Source organism: Channa argus, chromosome 24, assembly GCF_033026475.1.
Source record: "Channa argus isolate prfri chromosome 24, Channa argus male v1.0, whole genome shotgun sequence".
Lineage (NCBI taxonomy): Eukaryota > Metazoa > Chordata > Actinopteri > Anabantiformes > Channidae > Channa > Channa argus.
Window position 1 is genome coordinate 9,063,538 of NC_090220.1, and position 23,420 is coordinate 9,086,957.

The 23,420-nt window shown below is 37.7% G+C and overlaps 1 protein-coding gene across 3 annotated transcripts in view; it reads right to left on the reverse strand.

Annotated features, from left to right (window-relative positions):
• ntm (neurotrimin) overlaps positions 1 to 23,420 on the reverse strand; it is a 438,896-nt gene that overhangs the window by 127,871 nt on the left and 287,605 nt on the right. For 2 of the 3 annotated variants that reach the window (XM_067494550.1, XM_067494551.1), the window contains exon 2: positions 17,310 to 17,400. In XM_067494550.1, the coding sequence (XP_067350651.1) occupies positions 17,310 to 17,400 (91 nt within the window). Of the gene's footprint in view, positions 1 to 17,309; positions 17,635 to 23,420 lie in introns of those variants that run through there. The other variant, XM_067494549.1, reaches the window with a different exon arrangement.

Genomic DNA, 23,420 nt, shown 5'->3' on the forward strand with positions numbered 1-23,420 from the left:
TCTCAAGGACACTTCAACATGTGACTGGAGGAGCCAGGGATTGAACCAACAACTGTGACATTGGTGGACGACCACTCGACCTTCCTGCGCCACAGTTGCCCCTGTGAAATGGGTTCAATGTCTTGCCCAAGTACACTCCTGGTGCCATGTATCCACAAGGCACCAGGAGTCGAACCACTGACCTTGTGGTTTGTGTTCTACCAACTGTGCTACAGCGCCAGAAATGCAAAACTGTTAGGACCTTTTTGGTCCATAGAAAGTCTCTAGAAAGTCTTGTGAAAGAATCAATGAAGCAGATCGGTGACTCAAGACTTCGATTTTGTGTGATTTACTCTACATATGCTCAGCTTACAAAAAAAAAAAGAAATTAAATACAATTTTTTTTTTAAATCACACAAACAAACAAAAACAAAATACAAAACAATTGTTTCTCCAAAATACTTCAATATTTGGGTAGACATTTGTAGAAAAATATTCCAATTAATATATTGTTTCAATGTACCGAAGAATTCCAGAATGATTTTAGCAGTTAGAGGACTTCTTCCTCATGCTGTGGTGACCGCTATTTTCTCAACAAACAACAAAGAAAATAAAAAATAAAGCTGGATGTTTTTTTCAAGGATCAAGCTGAACTAAATGCTGCACTCCAGGACTCTGTTTTTCATTTCATACTGTATTAAAGAGATGAACAGTAACATGAGGAGACAGTCTTTCTCTGAATGAACAGAAAGCTGCTGAAAGCTCAATACCTGCATCAGTATATTGCGTTACACTGTGATGCAGGCGCTGCATGTCAGGAGGGAAGAAACTAGGAACTAAAGTAGTGGTGAGAAGTAACATCTCTGACTTACCTCTTCTTTAAAGCTCCCGGGTGCATTCAGGATGAAGAATTCCCTAATCTCTAGTACAGTCTATCTCTGCTCCCACTATAGAATCAGACATCTGAGCACTTTAGGAAAGTGAGGTACTGCTCAGAAATACTGCTCAGGGAAAGATAATCTGCTCTGAATAGTAGCTGATTTGACTGTATCCACAGGAAGATACCTAGTCGTGCTTGCTTAATGGAGCAGAGATACCCATGAGGAATAGAGCATGTTCCTTGTTGCAGACTGACACAGCTTGGAAACAAATCCTTGACTTATTAACTGCCCTACATATAATAAGGCACAAAGGGCATTGTAAATAAATAATGTGTGCAAATACAAATTGCATCAGAAAACAAAAAAACAAAAAAATCTATTCAATAAAAAATTATGAAAACTTGATATTTTATGTCACAACACATGGAGCAGCATACACATCATCTGTTCCTATTCCTAACAATTGATCCTCATTCATTCGCATGTATTTAATATCCATACAAACAAGCAGGAAGAATTACAACAAAGTTGAGAAGAGCAAATGTTGACATTGGATTTAGGGTTTCTTTTTATTTGTGATTCAGATTTTAGACACATAAGTAAAAACTCCCGTAAAATATAGCTGTACAGGTCATTTGTACCGAAAAAAACGACAGACATGTTATATTTGGACAACCTCTAGTTCTAGGGTTTAGTGAACAAAACATGGTCAAATAGTATTTAGACTTACAAAAAAACTGAGGGTCAGAGTTAGATCTGGCAAAGCCTACATGTATAAAGCAAGAGGGTTGGGACAATTGATTTACTGTACAGTATATGAGAGTTTAGGTGTCACATTGTTGACAAGACTGTATGATTTAGCCAATGTTTTAGAGTAGGAAGAGGAAACCTGCCTTAGCAATCGCACAATAATTGTGTTAAATTTAATGTCAGTATCTCAGATGTAAATTTAGTCCTTAATGTAGCACTAGAGGAAAGTCCTCAGGGACAGTAAAATGTCCCATGCTCAACCATGAAAAGGCTTAGCAAAAGGCAATGGCTGTAAATAATTGACGGTATGGGATATTTTTTAAATATCTGAACTATGTTCTTTGCTTAAGGGAATGCTATGGCTTGAGATTGTTGTAAGAAATATTTCTGTGCTGAATAAAGTTCATGGGAGTCTCATTCACAGAAATCCTGAATTGTTGTAATAATGGCAATAGAGGAACAAAAAGTTATCAAAACCAATGATTGCATGGCTATTCTGTCAATTAGTCTTCAATTGGACACTGATCCCTCAATTGACAAATATAAATTATGTTTCACTGCCGGTCTTTCTTCTTGCAAGAAAGTGAGGAAGTTTAGGAGGTTTTTCTGGTGATATATAACGCCAGCTGAAGTCAGCCTCCAAACCATCAGCCGCCTTTTTCAAAGAAATCTGTTGATTGACAATAAAGAAGATCTGATCTTTAAAGCAACATTACTGCACATTCACATCAATACAAAAATAAAACCAACTTACATAACATTTAAAGTACTACTTCTTTTAAATGCTTTTGTTTACTCCCTTTTGTTGGTTTGCATTTCAATTCATCACCACAAAAGTTTTGTGACTGTATATAATTACTGTATATGTGATTTTTTAGAAACATCATGGATAATATTACAGGCAGGGATAAGAGCTGAGATTGTTGTCTTTCAGCGACTGACACATTTTAATTATCTCTCAGCATCACTTCCATCCAGTTAAATGTGACATTCAAATCCCAGTGCATTGTGCATGACATTTATATAATTTACCTAAATTGCTTTACTACATCACAAACTGGAGTTTGATAGATCTGCACACAGTATACAGTAACACAATGCAGAGGGAAGCAGAGGGGGTTGAACTGATAGTGTGGATGATGGAAGTCATGGGCCACACCAAAACCAAATGGATTCATTTCATGGGGATTATAAATGTATATATCCTAGAGGTGGCTAGAAGATGTCAAGATTTTTTGCGCTATTCCAATGAGCAATGAGTTGTACTATGAGACAGACAGACTGACTGGATGACATCCTTGCCCCATGCCAGACTCTCTTTATCGGAGGTCAAACTCCCCAAAACATGTTCTCCATTTCCCTCACACCAAAATCAGTGTGATTTAGTACAGATGGTGATTACATGTTTATGCACCCTTAGTTCAATTGCCTGTCAAATAAATCAAGCTGTTTATGATGGGATATAACAGTCGGTACTTGTTGTTGACCTTGCCTCAACCCCCCTCCTCTGAGAACACCAGACCATCGCTCTACTCTTCCAATCATCCGTAATCCTCAGCACAGTGCACTGATTTCACCATGTCCAATTCCCTATTGACCTAGTAGTAAATTCAAAAAGGGGGGAGTCAAAGAACATTCATAGTACGAGAATATTTTCACATGCAACCTTCTGTTTTCATTGAAAGCTTACAAGTGGACACCAAACCAAACTGTGCATGGGTGGAAGGATGAGTCTCTGCAAAAATACTTTCAGTTTTAATAGAAAAGAAAGATAGTGCATGATTTACTGCACATTATAATGTAAGGAAAAGGTCAGGTAGCTATCAAAACCACAGTATCATTGCTGCCAAATTTGTCATCACCAAATACTAAATAGTTACTAGATTTCCCCGATAAGGGGAAATAAAAAATGTATTAAAAAAAAAACACACACACACATATATATATATATATATATATATATATATATATATATATATAAATTTATTTATTTATTTTTTTTAAATGCATATTTTTTAACAATCCTAGTACAGACATTTAAACAAACTGCCTCGACTCACATGTACTGTAATGTCTTTCAGCTTGCAACCTTTTTTACCTTTTTCATCTTACATCATCTCTACCTATTCATTATTATCCCAGTTCTAACTTTTAAATTATATTTGCTTAACAAAAGATTAATCCCAAATCTAAACTAACCATTTGTATAGGAGTAAAATGCTGTCACTTGTGTATCCTTGCTGGATTTGTTTTCTTTATGAGGATTGTGATCCAGCTAGGCACTGCAGCAGTTTCCCATGGTTTTAAAGACCTGTTGCTGTCCCCGGGCTCACCAGTGCAATTCTTCAGATACAGAAGTGGAATGTTGTTGCAATGTCTTAGTCAATCACCTGACTTGAATTCATCTAAGGCTGGGGACAAACCTGAAGACTAGCAAAAATCAAGGACTGGTTAATTTACTCATAAAGACTGTTTCCACACCATCTATTACAGATTACCAGTCTCTGACAATCTGGAAGCAGCACACAACTGACGACTGAATAAACTGTAAGGACTCTAAGGACTTGGAAGTTCTGGAGATAGACACACCTGCAAATACTGCAATAGTTGGAAATGCTTGCATGTTCTCATGGAGGCAACCAGGAACTTTGATAATAATCTTTGTGAGAACAACTGCCAGGAAATACAATCTTTACACAGCACACACTTAACAATAGTCTCTGCCGACTGTGAGTGTTGACTGACCCGGACAAAGTTGGTCCAAACAGTCATAACAACCAAATCACGTTCATAATGAGCCAAACAGTCGTTAAGAGCTTGTCCACTTTAAGCCTGGCAAATCTGTAACAGTTTCTTTCTCACCCCATTTTCGTTGTCCAGTCAGACTGAAGAGCTGATTTCTTCCCCTAAACTGGAGCATTTGCAAACCAGTGCCAGCTATAGAATTTGGCATGTAGTGTACCCGGGAAATCGTAGCTCTAGTAGAAATGCTGTTAAATACGTTTGGTTTGCTTGTTCCCGAATACCATTCTCTGCTTGTTCTGTGAAGCAATGACTCAGAAATTCTTGTTGCTGACTCACTATGAACAACGCATGGAGCAGAACCAGAAATTAAATGCTATTTTAACATACTATCACTTGTTTTCTAAAGGTGGGTTGGTTGTCAGTACTCCACGCATGCTCAGTAGGACGAAAACTAGCGTCTGCTGTTGCTCCAGACTTCAAATAGTCATTTACTGTACAAAATTTGTTACTAAGCATTAAAGCTGACAATTTAATTTAGGATTGTATTAGTTTATCCAACTTTTAACCCTTTTAACAGCCTAGCAATGGTGGGAGCCTTTGAATAATAAAAAAAAAAGGTTGTAAATTCCTAAACAATTCATGGAATATTTTTTTGACAAAGTCCAGAAAATGAATCTGGCATTCTGCTGGTCTGCACTTATATAGAACTTTTCTACCTTATTGGTACCCAAAGCGCTTTACAACTGCTTCTCATTCACCCATTTACACTCACAATAACACACACTCATAGAGGAGCTCCTATGCAGCTGGCTAACAGTCACCAAGAGCAATTAAGTTGGGTTCAGTGTCCTGCTTAATGACACTTTGACATGTGCCCTGGGATTGAACCAACAACCCTGGGATTGGTAGACCACACAATTCTCTGATAAAATTATTTCAACTCACTAGATCAATATCTAAATCTAGATAGGTCCCCCACTAGCGTGCACACACAGTCACATACACACAGTTTCTGATCACCCATGAAGGGTATCGCTGAGCCTCCTCCTGCCTGTTATAACTCCACACTCCTGTCTCCCTACTTTGATGTTTAAGTCAGTAAAAACTTATTTTAGCCAGAGGAGAAGTTTGTTGGGCACAATTAAAACTGAAAAATAAATACAACAGTATGTCTTTTTCCATAAATGCCATCTGGGTTTTGAATGAAAGCAGAGGTAAGGCTTCCACATTGATTGGATGTGCTCATTCAATCACTCATTTGTTCTCATCAATTGCTCATGGGAGGGAGCTGCCAGATACTCCAGCTACTGTGTATGTTTACTATGTTTACTACTGATTCTACACTTTATCATCCACTGACACTTTTTATGGAACCCTTCACAGATGCAAGGACAAATGCATCTTTTTTCATGTCTGTTTTGTTTTGTTTTTAGTATGTTTGCCAGATAGAGATGAAGGATTATGTAAAAAGGAAAAGATTTATGTCTTTGTCAAACAGAGATACTTTCTTTAGATTCTTCAAAGTAACCATATTAAGAACAAAGACAATTGAAAATGTTTTAAATTAATAGGCTGGGCCTTGTTAAAAGGTAATTAATTAGTTGATTTCCTGACCTTTGTAAGAAATTTTAAACAATCACTTGTGTTCTTGTGTGTTGATGCAGAAAAGAGGCCTATTTGATTGTAGTAGCCCACAGTGGCAACAGCCATCCTTTTAAGTAAGACAGATCAATCTGAAAAACTTTGTGACGCCAGTGCTATGCGGCACTGCCACTTATGAGGGCTACACCAGAAAATTAAAACTAAGACTTACCTCTGCTAAAGAAAATAAAGAATACCAGCCTCAAACACTGAGAAGATTATGCCAACATTAATGCTCCATGGATGAGTTCAACTAGCAGTCAAATCTTAACATCAAGGTTTTGGAGGAGGCCGTGTGAATCGGGGCTTCATAGTTGACCTTGTTCAAAGAATCTAACTCAATAGAGTAAATAGTAGAAAAGTGCTAAAACCAGAAATGTATGAATATACAGACATACAATTCCATGAATGGACAGTGTGCTATTATTATCCATCACTCAGTGAATTAACCTGCACTGTCATATAAACAGGGAACCTGAAATTGGGATAGTTGATTAGAAAAACCTGATGTATTCAGGTAGATATCTCCCAAAGATGCCATGTATATGTGTAACCAGGATTCTAATCAGCTTTCTCCAACAGCTTGTGAAAAAAAAGGCTCCAGACAGGACAGCAGCAGAGTGAACGACATAATAAAAGGAGAGATCGTTATGGAGTGATGCTGCTTCATTTTTAAATCAAAGTCTGACTGAAAGTGAAACTAACACAAAGTGCCTCATGGAAGTCTAAAAATGTCGCTTTCCACCCCTGATTTATTTTTTCTATTCAGACAGTTCACACTGTGTATCAGCTGTCTCTCTCCCCTCTCTTTTCTTCTCTCCCTCTGTGCTGTCACTCTGTGCCTCTCTATTCTGCAGAGACATGAACACAGCAAAAAGAAAAAAGTAAAAAGAAAGCAGCATTTTCTGTCACTTTACAGGTAAAATTTGTGAGCTATGGTACCAAAATAGGTCTGAGATGGACAGATCTGCTGCATGTACACGCGAATTTCCAGTAACCTGGTTACCTATTTGCAAGTAAACAGTAATTTTATATTTAGCTTATATTACTGTTGTTGACTGTATTCAGATTGTGTGTGGTTAATTTCAGACCTAATTCATACAATCAATGTGAATTCTATTCCCATGAGTTTCAAACTATGGCTAAAACTCTATTTTACCTTTACCCAAAAGGACGTGTTGTTTGTTCACACTTTAAATCACATCAATATTTTTCCCAATCATATTTAATAACTTTGCAGATTTTATGACCTCTGTGGATGCTTTATATATTTCCCCGTGTTTGGCCTGCCAAAGCAATTGAGAGGTATATCCATTTCTAATCCTTGTGTTAGTAAAAAGCGTGCATGTGTCACTGTGTGTGTGCATGAGCACAGTGGCCTGCAGTATTGATATCTTGGTGCTAAAGGGGAGGGAGAGAATCTTTTAAGCACATAATCCTGAGCACTCCACCTCTCTCCCACCCATCTCCTCGTCTAATACCCAGACAGGACTGGAGTCCTTCTTAAATGGACAAGATGCTGCAGCACAAGCAGAGCTTTGCAAACCCTCACACTGTTTATTGCAATCACACAACAGAATGATCTTTGGTGGCCATCCTGGTGGCACACGCATTTGGAGGGCCAAAGTAAATATTAGCCAAATAAATGCAACATTTTAAACTAAATGAAGACACTATTTTACTTTAAAGACATAAAGTAAAAAGTATATATATATATAATATATTCAAATATTAAAATTCACCTAATTCTTATGAAAAACGACTATAACTACTACTATAACTATCCAGTTAACTGGCTCACCGGGTAGCATGTGCCACTCTTTGATAATAAAACAGAAACCAGGCACTTTATATACAGCAGCAGCTTCTGCTAGATTGATTTAGAATGATTTTGTCATTGTTAGCTGGTTACATTTTAGTAGCTAATGTTGAGCCTGCTGTGAGGCTGATGACACATATAATTGGCTGGAAGCAGAGCAATGGTGACACTAGTGTCATGTAAAAAACTATGAAATGAATGATGGAAAATGTAACATGGAAAAAAAGGGGGAATTTGTCATTAAATACATAGGGTTTTGAAAATTATAATAAAAATAACTTTTAAAAAAAATCTGCAGTGAAAATATTAAGTGAAAATAATATATTGTTTCCATGTTATCTTTAAAGATATATTCAACTTTAATTAAAATACCAAAACCATTTAGTTTACTGGGCCTCCATACAGGCACAGACTGAAACTGCTTAAGTTGTTCCAAATGACTAAATCAGACTTCCAGCCTCAGCTTGGTTTTTTGGGCAACAGCCCTCTCACAAGATTATCAATGTTACAGAAATGGTAGCAGAAAGCTGCACATTCCTGGGGGTTAAGGTTATAAAAATCAATCTGTTCTATCCAACCTGCACATCTTCAAAATTCCTGAATAGCTGAAAAATGAATGTTCACACAAGGGCACTTGTCCAATCAGCCACACTTCATTACAGTGACTTTGTAATTTCCTGGACAGCATTCAAGGCAGAATTAAATCACTTCAAAAGCAAGACAAGTGTGAGAGTGGAGACAGAGATGAAAAAAAAGGGGGGCATCTTCCAGAAATTACTAACGATGAACCACCGTTGTTCCACAGTTCAGTCCTTACTCAGTAATCCACTGGAGATATGAGATTATTCTTATCAACAATACAAAGTCTGTAAATGTAGGCCAAGCTCTTTCCCAGAGCATCTGCACAAGTTAATTTCATGAAATCCAACACTAAACAACAACTACATGTTCTTCATTATGATACAGTATGTTGCGGATGAAATGTGAGTGTAGCACACGGCCCAACAGTTCTCACCCCGCTGCCTTTTAGCTGTTGGATGCCTGATTATACAACTCAAATCACAGTGAAATTAATGAACCCTTCAATTTTCTAACTTGTCAAAGTAAGAAAACTCGATCGTTAACAGTGCCTGCATTATATTACATCTCCAAATAAGCATGTCATCAAACATCAAACTGCACATTCATTGTAAAAACTCATCAAATAAAATTTAAATCTCTCACTATCGTATGTCTAATAGGTTTCAAATGAAGGCTTTGCCGTCATCAAAATCATGTTTCATCAGTCATTAACCAGAGGTCATTCTTACACTCTTCTATCATCTTTTAGACACAACTGAATATGAAAGCTGGGTGACAATTGACAAAGAGTCACATTTTCAAATCAACTCTTAACATGGCTCACAAAGATTAATGTTACCCCCACTTCAAATACAAACCATAACATCGTAACATACTTATTTTTCAACAGAAGAATAAATGTTACTTTTATGCTGATGATACCGCTTCTGCCTTATGTTACCAAAGGCTACCGTTTTATTAATTACATTTTTTTTCTACGATCCAAAACAACTAAATTTAATTTCTATTTCACAAAAGCACAACGATATATTTTAGCTGCAATCTGATATTACTTCCTCATACTGCATGATTGGAATAAGACCAAGAAGGAGCTTATGATTTATGAATTGTGCATGTTTAGTATATTCACCTTTCACCGCTAACACAGACTTCAGTCTTTGACTGCCACTTAGAATAAGTGACATTCAATAACACAAACACAAATCAACAACTTAAATGAGAAAAATGCTTTCACTTATGGTACAACTTAAACAGAAATAACTCAATAAAATCTTCTAAGCTTATAAAATTACATCTAGATCTGCTGCTATTGTCGCAACTAAAGCCTTTTTGTTTTGATGGTGAAAACCTCTTTCTGGGACAGTAACATTGAAGACAATAAGGGGAAAACATGAGACTGATAGATAGCACCCTGGCTAGATGATGCAAGGTGAAAGAAAATGGAATTACAGAGAATCATTAGCATCCCTCTGTGAAATCAAATTATCAGCTTTCCAGTCTTGGCCCGTGGCATATGCGGAATAAAATGAATGCCCTTAAAGCTCCTTTAACTCCAAATATAGACAAGATAGAAAAGTCTCCATGAGTGACAGCAAAGAGGTTTTTGCACTTATACTTGTATTCATAACACGATACAATAAACAAGCCAAAGGCCACGAGAGTGAGACCAAGAACACAAACGTATACATGTGTCAAGCAAACATTTCTACAACAGAAACTAAATATCAAGACAATTAAAAGTGTCTCCTTGTTTTGAATAGCAACTCTTCCCTGAAACATTTAGCCTGAATCACAAATGCATTCAGGCAGCTACAAGAGAAAGGAATAAATGTTAACAAGACGTGGCTCTGAGACCAGCATGGTCTGTGCTGGTAGATAAGCGTCTCGGGAGGTTGTCGGCCCACCTCGGCCACTATGGTGACATTCATTAATCGCAGTCTCAAGAGGGAGCTGGTTTCTTTTTAAATCCATGTCAGTGGGCAGACATGGATTTTTATTTAGTCTAGTTATAGTGAACTTTAAGGAAACACAGTGCTACCAATATGCTAACATACAATAACAAAAAGGTGGTTCAGCCTTCTGCTGCTTGAATTCAATGCCACGTGTTAACCTTATATAGTCAATGTCCGTATATTAAACTCAGTATATGTGCCTTTAACTGCCATCCTTACAGATTTAACTGCTTATTCTGCAGAATAGGAGAAATCTAAAACACCTTGAGCCAAGAGTGGCCAATCAACAGAAAGCCATGAGTGTAGGGCAATGAAAAAAATACATATAATCGTTCTAAAAAAAATGACAACATGAAGGGCGGAATGAAGCCTCATCCATTTTCATAGTTCCTTTTTTGTGAGACTTTGAAATGTTTTCTTCTTTAGTGCTGCCCTAGCACTCCAGCCCAGGAATGCAGTTCAGCCTTCACACTGACTAGCCTGACTAAAACTCTAAAACTCTAAAAACAGGTTTTTAATGAAAATGAGGTAAAAGCATTCATAACCTGCTACTGTCCCCTAATGTTTACCCGGCTACCTTCTCACTAGCACTGACACAAATTAAATATGCTACATGAGAACACAGTTTAAACTGCTATCATTCTATTGCTGCTACGAGAATATTATAGTTAAATCAAGAACAAGATAACAGAAGCAGGCATCTACAGGTTTTACGTCACATACACATAGGAAAAGGGACCAAAACGACACAGCAAAACGACAAAACTCATTCAGATTATATGGTTTATGAAGCGAGTGTAGAAGTTATCAGTTAAAACTAAAAAATGCCTTAAATGCTGAGATTTCTGTCTATTATTCGTCTAGTCAGGCTGTGGAGGGTTTCTGAAAAAAGTCTGAAGGAAGAAGCAAAAATGTCCAAAATAACTCCAAAATAAGATCTCAAGAGAGATGCTGGATGGTATATGCAGAAAGATGATGAGCACCCTGTAGTACTATGGTTTCAGGCCTTGGGAGGTCTACTCGCCAAGGTCAGCAGCCCTGTTGGGATGCAGTTGGAGCTTCTTCACACTCCGAGACCTTTGCTGGGAGACTGTGGTCGCAGCTGCTCTGCTGAAGGTAGAATTCTTGATCTGAACTGATGCAGTGTCCCCAGGCAGTCAATATGTGCATGCTTAGCTGTCCAAAAAAATAGGATTTTTACTCTTTCTGCTTTACTGTCCACTCTGCCTCCTTTACTCTCTCTATAAGCATTCTCGATTAAACAATACTAAATTCAACAGAGACCAAAAATGCACTATTTTCTAAAAACATTTTATTCAGTATTTAAACTTTAGCACATCATTCACACATTGAAACCACTATGTATCAATGTTGTGGCTGATTTGTGCACACTCGATGTTTGCAGTTATACAAGCACATATTTTCTCCATTAAATATAATATCTTTTTCACTCAAGTACTGTCTATTCCTCACTGTTGATCCCCCAAACAGCAAATACTTTATTCCATTTGTATTATACAGTATTCTCACCACTAAGTACAACATTGTTTGTGATGCACATTATTATAGAGTAATGACTAACAAATATCCTTGTCCCTGACCTGCCTTTCACTATAGGCCTTTTGGTCCTCTTTGAACCACTGACCACCAACCTCTTTTCATCACTGTCAGTGCTTCATTTCAGACAGGTTGGATCTGGATCCCAGTACCTAGAAGGCTTAGCCTATTCTTATATGTTTGTGGTCTGTCCTCCTTCAAGGTTTTCATGGTGAAGGGGAGGTCGTTAGTCCAGTCTGTTGGCTACGCCTGGAGGTTCCACAACATTTTTTGTGATGGGTGATTTTGTGATGAGTGTAAATCTCACTTGTTATGTTTTTACACATGTCTGTTGCATGTCTCTCTGTTATGGAAGAGTCTTTCCACCTAAGTTGCTCTTACTGAGCTTTCTTCCATATTATTTCCTGTGAATACATTTTCCTTATCCAATTAATAGGGTGTAAAGACAGATGATGTTATTTTTCTACAACAATGTTGTAGAGAGCCCCATGAGGCAAATTTGTGATTTGTGATATTGGGCTATATTAAAATTTGATTTACGTTTATTTTATCTATTTGTTACTTTAGTGCAGCTATGTTTGTACTATTATAAGATGCTATACACTAACTTGCAGCAACACATTTGTAAAGTACATTAACAAAAGAAACTATATTAAAAGGTTGTTCTATTGAGATTCAAATTCACCAAATACAACTAGTTTGTCGTTTGCTTTTGCAGTAAAGATGTGTCCTTTGTAACGTAGGCTCAGCTTATTCAATCACACAAAAAACTTCCCTCATCTACTTTTGGATGCAATCAAACTGCATCACTGTTTGGGTAAAGCCATTTCTACACATGTTGATTTGGTTTTGGTGTCATCTAATCAACAAAAAGGAAACACTGTTTTTGTATTTTTGCAGTGGCAGATTGTTTGAAATTTTAACTAGATATGTCCATCTTGCTTATGTCTTAATTTTTTTTTATGTAAAGCATGTTGTTAGATAACTAGCTGTAACTCTGTAATACTCTGCTCAGTCCCCATGAGGCTTCAGCAGCAGATCGACTGGAGAATCGGAGCTCATATCACACTGAAATAAATGGATAATTAGTGTTATTTATACATCATCTCCATGAGACCACAGCTCTGAAACCAACATACATAAAAATGGACAAAGCAGCTCTGACTTTCTTGAATTTAACATGTGATGCCACCCTCTGTTTTGGAAGTCCTCAAAAAGGGCAGTGGGGAGCTTGTTAGCACAGAGCACAGCAGGGATGGTGAGTCCCACGTCTGTAACATCATTTGTGCCACAAAACACAATTCTATGCAATAAATGCAATAAAAACTGGCTTAGTTAGCTGATATAAAGTGGCCTACCTGTGTCATGGATGCTACTGTCACTACACTATCTGTATTTAATTTTGCTATATTTCCCATGTGCCTCAAATGGGTTGAATTTTCATACTTTGAACTTTTTAAAGTGCTGTATGCATTACAGTAAATACAGCAAACCTACACACTATTGTGTTTGTCACTTAGGATGCCAGTAGACAATTAAGTATAAGGCTCAGCAACAACATTATTACTACCAGGTAGTTTAAATGCTGGTTAGTTGTCATACAGGGCATTGTGTATGGGGCTGTGTAGCCAGAAACCAGACCCCTGTTCATCACAGTATCAAAGCCACCAGGTTAATACTGTGGCTCATCAGTGTATACGACAAATTGAAAAAGAGTGCGCAGTCAATACTGAAGTACACCGTGCAGTTTAGTTTCAAATGCCTTTTCAGCTAAGGTGACTGTATGAGTGGGCACTCAACAACAAGATAAAAGCATGGCACAGCCATACAATGAGTGAATCAATTGAAGACTGAAACAGCTATTACTGCTCAGCCTGCAGGATTGATGCACATCATGGCAAGTTCAGACTTGCCAGATCCATTGACCTGTACATAGCTGAGAGTGAAGTGATAATGGCATTGCATGCCAATTTCAAAAGTGCAATAGGTTTTCATCTACAGCACTAGGAGTATTGTGCAGGTTGGTTTCGATATAGTAATATGTATTTGATCAGACCAGAAAAAAAAGTTATCCAAACTAAACAACATGTGGAGTTTTTTTCTTGAATTTCCCAACTTTCCCTTTTAATCTGTTGCAGATAATAAACCATTTAGTGCTTGGTTTAGGCACAAAAATAGCCACATACAGGAAACAGAATATGGTTAAGTCCCTATACTGACTCCTTTACCCCATCACAATTAAAAGTAAAAAGCTTTGTCACTTTTAATGCCATTAAATACATAAACAAGCTTGGGGCTTTGTCATAAATACCTGATGTTGTCTCAGTCATCAAGACTATGACAATCATATAATTACTTTGTCATTTAGTGTATATCAGATAAATTAATTACTGGTGTTTTCACAGTGCACATAAAATTACTTTAAGTCAAACTTAACCTGTAGCGTTGTTGCACCACTACAGGTATCTGTAATATCTGCAGTGGTGCAACTACAATCTGACCGGTCACGGACTATACGGGGCGACTGTGGCGCAGGAAGGTAGAGCGGTTATCCACCAATCTCACAGTTGTTGGTTCAAGCCCCAGCTCCTCTGGTCACATATCAAAGTGTCCTTGAGCAAGACACTGAACCCCCCATCGGTGTATGAATGTGTGTGTGATTGTGAGTGTGAATGGGTGAATAAGAAGCAGTGTAAAGCGCTAGAAAAGCGCTATATAAGTGCAGACCATTTACCATTTATAAGCGGGGTAATGCTGATCAAGTTATCAAGAAAAAATAAATAAATACATTTTTTGGACATTAGACCTATTAGATTGGATATATTTAAATAAGACTTGCTGGTCATTTGTTTTTTAGTTTATTTATTCATTTTTTTTTTTTTGCCAGTATCTGTCTCAGCGGTAGGTTAGTGTAACAGACATATTATAATGTCCATTTGGGGATTCATTTGGCTACGAAGCTCAACAGCAATGGATATTTTACTGACTTGGACCATGATCCAAAACAGAATCAGTGAAATTGACATGATCAAAGATGAACTATGTCAGACAGAGCAAAAGAAGGGATGCTGTATAAGGATGCTAGCAGAAGATACAGATAATTATTTCAGTAGACCACCAGAGTGAAACTAATGAATAAAAATATGCAGCATATAGTATGTCTACAACAAAATATACCTGTTTGTTTGTCTTTATTAGAGGACAGTCTCTGAAAGAAAAAAAGAGCTCTGACAGGGTAACATGCAGCAGAGACATGGACTGGCAGCTAACTTCTCTTTGCTGCTTGCAGCCTGCAGGCAGTGTGCTGTCCATGGTGCTGAAGGGGGGTCACGAGTGAACACTGAAAGTCATCTGGAACTGTTAACAGCTGGGTCTACAACTTTCCATTGTTCTCAGTATTTAAACTGTGTATGTAACATTAGCAAATACTCTGATCAGGAGGTGGTTTCTAATGTTTTGCGACCCTATTTAAATTGAATGAGGTGGCCGAAACATTAGAACCACCTCTTCTTCTACTGCACTTCAGGTCGACTCAAATACCCACCTTCACGTCAATAATAAACACATAGTAGAATTATCACCTTTCTGACAGTTTTAACCTAAAACCCAAGAAAATTGTCACCTTGTAAAAGAAGAATTCATGGCAGAGCCGCTGTGTTGGATTGCATTTAATTGCACAGGTGGTCATAATGCAAATGCAACCTTCTTCTGCCACCGTTCATCAACAATAAAAACATCAAAAATATTTTTGCCCTTATACAGTAAGGGCAAGGGTATCTGAATTTTTATTCATTTATACATTAATTCTCTGTGAAAATTGGCTGCCTGTCAACCTTAAACAGACATATATGCCCCATGCATGGTGTTGGACAGGTGTTGATAAACATCTTCCTGTACATATGTAAGAGACCAGAACATTATAAGACAGAACCCTCCCTTTTACTGTGTTTTGCTGTACCGTGGTTAGCATCCTGGCCACTGACCTTTCCTCCTTCTCTCACCATGTCTGCTTTCAGTAAATGAAGCAAGCTGAGCTCCTCCTCACCTTATTGATGCCCTGCTGGAACCTGATGAATCAATGGGCCTGTCAGGACTCCAGTTTATGAATCAGTGTGAGGTTGTAAATAATTTCCAAATGTGCTGGTTCCAGAACCACAATGTTGGGTTGCTAATACACTTTGCTAAGTTAGGATCAGTTATGATGTTGCAACATGAGTAGCTGTTTGACTTTGTCTGTTCGTTAAGGACTGATGGGATTTTTAAAACATTGGCCAAAAATTAAGTAGATATGTACAAGATAAATACTGAGTTGTAATGGCACATTCACACAGAGACATAATACGTGTCCTTCTTCAGGATACAGACGCCAAATAGCTGTGTTTCTACATCCCCAGCAAATAAATGCATGCAGACAATGAACTCAGATAATGAACAATGACAACAACTCATGGTATTATTATTATTATTATTGTAAAATATGTTTGTGGCTACATGTCTTCGACAGCTGTGGATGGATACAGTAACCATAGCCTGCATCTTTGAGGTGTCATTGTAGCTGACTAAATTGTTTTATATTGGACGTCAAGTACATCAAGTAAAACTACACAAAATTACTGTCACACAAAAGTCTGCAGACAGTGTATAGACAGCCTCACACAGACCTTCCTGTCACTTATTTTAATGTCATTCATACAACCAGCTTATCAAGCATAATGTACAATACGGTCACCATCAGCTGGTAACATTGACCCCCCACCATATGCCCCCCATCCCACGCACAGCATCTCGCCAGCTGTGACATCAAAGAAAATCTCTTCCTTTAGCCATTGTGATTACTGCTCAAGGTACTTTGGACATTTCCGGCAGCACTTGAAAGCAACGTCAATCCTTCTTGTGTCCGCTGAAGCCTCAGAGGGCGCAGAGGAGGGGAAAGGTCACCGCAGACAATCTCCAGTCTTGATGGAATGCTAGTCAATCCATTTCTACGGCCGGACTATTTACAGTCAGGTTTTGTTTTTTTTTTTCCTTTTCCCACCTGCAACATCCTACCTCAGTCCTCAGCAGACGACTGTTTCTGAAACACACTTTCCCTCCTACCTTTAGTTCTGCACCGTCACACAACAATTAAAGTCGCTAAGTCTCTCGTTAACAGCTGCTGCAGATTAGCAGAGTATCGCTTCTGAATTGAGTGTTTTCCAGACACTAATCCCTTGAAATCCTCCTCTTTTTTTTTTCTTAGTGGCGGGAACACGATAAAACAGACAACACTTGAGTCGTGTTTCTGTCTCTCCACACTTAACAATGAAAATACCAAAGCCCGCAGGCAGCGCTCAACTTTGGGGATAGGAATCAAACGCAGCAGCGCGAGTAGGAATGCATTAAAAAAAAAATGTGTTGACTCACCTGAGAAAGACAGTCTCCCCTTGTCGGACGGTGATATTGTCCATCACTTTGTTGTCGGACTGAGAATCTCCTTGGCTGCGGACTGGCAACCCTGCAGGCACAAGAAGCAAAATCCTCAGAGAGAGAAGAACTGTGCATTTGCAAAAAGCGACTAAGTATCCCCGGACAGACATCGTCTTCAGCCTACAGAGGTGTAGAAATCAAATCCCACAGCGAGACAGTCAGTCGGTTTTCGCCCTGCAAACGCTCCCGTGGAGATTATTTACCCCCGGCTCATTAGTCTTAATCCAAATCTTCTCGCCAGGTGTCCGCGGTGTGTAAGGGAGGAGAGACTCGACACTATCTGGCTGCACTGTAAAACAGCCGCTGTTTATTGTTCCAAAAAAAAAAAAAAAAAAAAAAAAAAGAGGAACTAAATAATCATTCCTCCCTGTCTGTCTGAAAGGTGATGCCCCTATTATTTTAGCAGGCTGGGTTTACAAATTAAAACTCAACAAGAAAAAAAACAAGAGAAAGTCTCAGATGTGTATGAAAACTATTTAGCAACGATCTAAAAATTCCCAGAAGTTAAATAATATGTAATTCATGTTCGAAAGAAAAGAGTGAATGCCAAGTTTACGATTTGCATCGTTTGCCAATGAGTATTTTCTCTGTGGCTGCTCGGTGTTCGGAGCGTCTGAACCTACGTCAGAAGCGGACACTTAATTCACGTTCACTTCAACTCTGCTGTCATCACAGAAAAAAGCAAGACCTCACATCTGTCAATATGACTCTTTTGACTCACTTTCATTGAGTCTTGGGATCAGTTTACTTGTGACTCAGATGCTTAAAAAGCGAGTCTACCTTCCCAATATACATGAGCTGGTGTGTTCAGTAATGTTGATATTCATTTTATATATTGTATATCAATTATCTTTATATTATAGAATCAGGGAGGCTGCAAATGAAGATCCCTAACATACTAATCTAGTATGTTAGTTCTTCTTTATAGCTTATTATATTTACACATTATCCAGACAAATAATTTAAACAGTAAAAATAGTCAAACCTGACTTCATCAGTCACTATTTACTAAAAATACTGATGAAGGACAGTTGATTAATTCAACACAGTTGATAAATTTAAATAGATTTCTCGGAATTTTTTTATACCATAGACCAAAAACAAGAAAAACAAACAAACAAAAAACATCTGAGAAGCTACAATCAGATGTTTTTCTATGCTATAAACAGCTGCAGCTGAGGCCATGGACCGTTACTTTCTTGTATTATGGGGTGAAACACAAACCAAAGCCACTGACTGACAAACACATCTGCAGAATTGCAAAAGTGACAGAAGCTGTTTCTGTACATTCAGATCTACTGGAAATGCAGAAGGGACCACCGGGATATGTTAGAATAAATAAGTATGGGTAACGTCAAGATTATTAGAAGTATGTTTGCCTATTCACACGACTCTGTGTGTGTGCAAGCGTGTTTTCACTGCAGCTCCAAAAAATTCATAGCATAATAATGTCTAAGAGCATCACACACTTTTTGTTTTGAAGTTGTCAGGAAATGTGGCATGTCAGGCCATAAAAATACCCAAAAAAGGCTGCAAATCCTAAAAAGACTCGTTAATACAGAATTAGAAAAACAAAGACAAGAATAAACTTCCCAGTGACAAAAGGACAAAGACTGATTCAGTATGGAATTATGTTAAACCTGTAGCGTGACTTCTTACAGTAGGGCTAATGAAAGAAATCACACATCAGTTCTTTTACAACTGAAAGTTAAATTCATAAACTCTTATGTGACCATATGAACAACATATGACCCGTACGGTGGCCTGTACATCTTAAATCACACTATCCCAAATCATGTACCTGTAAATACAGCATGCTGACTCTACTGTGTGCCGAACTGTCTGAGTCAAAGTGTTTGGTTTTTTTTTTTAATGTATCAGGGACTTAACTGCCTGAATCTGTTCTGAATGTGCTGTTGTTACACTACACGTTAACATCGTCCATTTCCCAGGTTCAGGTTCTGTTCTTTTAAAGGCTGTCACCAGCTAGTAAGCTTTAAAAAAGAAAAAAAAATTAAAGCTGTTTTGATGGGAGGTGCTCAGACAGGATAGGTGTACGGAATAAAATGCATATTGTCTTAACTCCATTTTGCTTCTACAGTTCTGGTATTGTTCATGCTGACTCACTGTCACACAGCCTCCTGGAACACCTGAATGGAACATTCTTAATGTCATTCATATCCCCTTGTTTCCTACTATGACAAGTCAGACAGCAGCTGTTAACAGGCCTGTCATGAGACACTGTCCATCCTTTTAGCAGTCCAGCATTACCCAGCAAGCTTCTTGATGGCACAGCTCAGTCTGAGGCTTTACAGCACATGGCTTTTGTTGAGGACGATACTGCTTGTAAAAAATTCGGTCTTAAGTTATTCCATTTGCAACACAAAAGCAGTTGCTACCATGAGGCATGAACATGTTGAAACCTTGGTTAAATATTGAGCGTTTACACAGTATGCTTAATATTTACAGATTTAGTATGGAGTCATGTACAGCCTTTTACACTGCACCGCTTGGGCGTGTGCTGTGTGCGTGGTGCGTCAGGGAGTCTCTGGCTCTCTTGCAATCAATGCTTGATTACACTGATTAGTGATTACATTTTAACAACCTCTGAGAACATAACAGGTCATCTACAGTTCATAATGTAAGCCATAAAAATATGAGTATTTTTAAAAAATGAAAAGTTTTTATTAAAAAAAAATTAGCAGGATTGCAAACTAAGTACTAATGAGAACTAATGAGATTAAGTACATCTCTGTCCTTAGCTTCTGTACTTAACTTCCTGTACATTTCTTTAAGTTAGTAATTGATTTCTACGTACTGCTACTTCGTACTCCAACTTTACCCCTTTTTTATTATTAGATCATTTCTGAAATCTCATTGATAAAAAAAATACAGTGCAATCAACCTTCACAAACTGCCCAGCAGTAATTAAGTAAATAATTTAAAATATAATTATAATATGCAAAACATTTGATTATTAAAACAGCATATAAGATGGCTAAAAACATACATTAATGTGGTGAACAAATTTTTGCATCAATAATACATTAATATACCCTTATGTGAAGTGACTCATTCTGCATAATACATATTGTATTACAACTGTTGTTACTTGTTACCACAAGTAAGTGACCACTAGAAAACTACACTCTTTACACATTCAGATTCCTGATACAAAATGCAATTTAAAAAGGGACATTTTATATAAGTGGATATAAAATCTTTAGCTTCTTAATATTTTTTAAGTGGTAAATGCTTATATGGTATCATATTTTACATACACACACAGTGCTCATCTGATCCAAGACATTAAATTGCGTTGCTTTTTTGCATCTTTTGACATGACGCCATACAGTAGGTACACTTCGAAATCATCCCCTTCTCACTTTATAGCTTGTTCCCATTTCGTAGTAGTGTCCGAATTTTGATCTATCCTCTATATGGTTCAAAGTAGTAGTATGGTTAAAAGTAGTGTGCATTTCAGGTATACTACTTTCTGCTAACAATCACACAATGCGATTACCGTTGCGTGGCCCAAAAAGAGTGTGACACAATGTTTCAACTGACAGCAAGTCTTCGAAATATCAGTGGACTGCTGACTTTGTTGTCTGAATTGAACGCTTCAGGAGCGCCACTATTTGATGCCATGGGAGAAAGTTTACGAACACAGAAAAATGCGTTAGGGTTAAGGAAAACAACTTCCATTACATAAAGAGACAACATAGGTTAGTGTTAGGCCCAAAAACTTCAGGGTAAGGTTGGGTTACAAGACAAGGGCACAACATTTGACACTAGAGTCAAACCCCGGTCTACTTTGTGGAAAGTCCTGTGTCTTGTTGTAACATCCACCACCCCATCCACCTCCTTACTACACATCATTGCTTTAGGCTTTAGAAACTAAAGCATCTGGGTTTCCATTGTACTACACTGAGAGCTCTGGGCAGCAATCACAGACACAAATTGGCACCCTTAGCAGAAGCATGTTACGCAAAAGGACTGGACACAGGGTCTTTTTTTTGACACCTTGGGAATGAGTATGGGCTAACTTAAGTAAAGTATCATCTTTCCCTTCTAAAAACAAACATCAGGTAGCACCTCGCTTGTGGGAATTGGATGAGAGAAGTATGGTGATGTCTTTAATTAAACATTTTCTCAGCTTAGTAACCAGCCTACACAGCAAATTGTAGTGCATTTTGTAATCCACTACAAACCTGCATAGCAAATTGCAGTGAATTGAACATAAAAAAGAGAAAGATACTGCAATACATGGTTCTTAAAGCTGCAGGTGGACTGAACAGACTATTTTAAGACAGTGAGTCACAATCTGGATATAGGATATTTTTGTCTCACACCATACATTGCCATAATGCTACTTTAATCCACAACTAACTGCACTAGCCGGAAGGCAAACAGTGGCTAATTTCAATCACACCTGGCAATAAAAAGCGTTTGTCACAAATAGTTTGCAAAACTGCATGGAGGTTGGTGGTTATAGTTTTGCTTAAGAAAAACTGTTGTTACCAACGATTGAAAATAGTTTGTTAGAAGCTCCGTATTCAAAATGTGATGTTCAAAAGTAAACATTTCCGAAACTGAATCATATTCAAGTCGTATTACTTTTCTACTTTGTTATTACTAACATTTGCACTGTTTTTAGAGCTTTAAGCTCGAGCATTCCATTGCCACTAATCACCGCCATGTCTGTTGCAGGCATGTGTTTGGGAAAAAAGAGACCTTGAAGCTTGAACCTCATTACTTTTCAATTCAAATGTCAGAAAATTGGTGGCATCTGGCGCACTGCAATTCAGTGACAACAGAACAAAAGAACAGAAATCTGTCATGAACTAACAAAAGCTGTTATAAACTTTGCAGAGTATTGCTCATACTGCCTCTAAAAAGCTGATTAGACTTCATCATATTGCATTATTGTTTAGTCTCTTTTAATTTTATTTTTAAATAGGTGTTTCAGGATCAGAAAATACCTGCAAGATTTTAAACTGTTGAACTCTTTTAATATAATTTGTTTGTCTTTGTTTTCACTAACATGATGGGTACTGGGTGTCATTTAACTGACAGCTTAACTAACAGCTTAGTCCAGTCAGAGACCATGTTTTCACAAGATATCAAAGTGCTGCCCAAGCAACTGATACTAGTTTGAACTCTGGAAGTTTGTTTTCACCGCACGCTTGTTCCAATGCATGCACAATGGACCAAGCTGCTGCATTTTTCTGAGACTAAGAGGTCATTTTGGTACCAATCTATTGTCTCAAAGTATCGCCAATAAGTAAACTCAATTCATCCAATATGACAGTAACTGTTGTTAGAAAGAAACATGTTTTACTGCACTTAAGCTATGCTGTCGTAATGTCTCTAAAAGCTGTGTTTTCCCATCTTGTTATCCAGTGCACCTCGTATTAGAACTTCAATACCAAGGGTTTTTATGCACTGTATCGTCGAAATATGTGCCGTTTGTGTTGTTGATCCATAATCCCATGTCTGATGGAATAAAATATGGGTAGAGACAATCACTAAAATGTATGCTTGCTAGGTTTAGCCTAATTACTGCAGCCCCATAGCAGTCTTTTATTCCTTTTCATAGTATGACATATGACTACCCTGATGAGAAAAGAAAGTCATGCAATTATTCAGTTCTGTGCTCACAACTGCTGCAGCTCTCACTCATTTAATCACAGTATTCACCAGTTCTTTTCTATAGCCAATATTTTGCTTCTCAGCACTTTTACCTCAATTTGTCACACTGTGGAGTGCAGGTAATGAAGTCATACAAATGTCAATCACAGCAGCTGCACTTGAAATCATTTTAATGGTGAATATAAAATTTGACTTTTTTTATGCTGCACCATTTTTATGACTTGCACATTTTCACCTTTCTGGACATCATTCCAATCTGAAATTATCTCCTGTATGTCCAGTTCTCCTAGTGTCCGTGTTGAGGGATTGATAATAAGTTTTAATTGGTGTGAATCCCAATGTGCCAGTTAGTCATCTGTATCTGAAGAAGTACTGCCTAGTCAGTAAGTGTCAAAA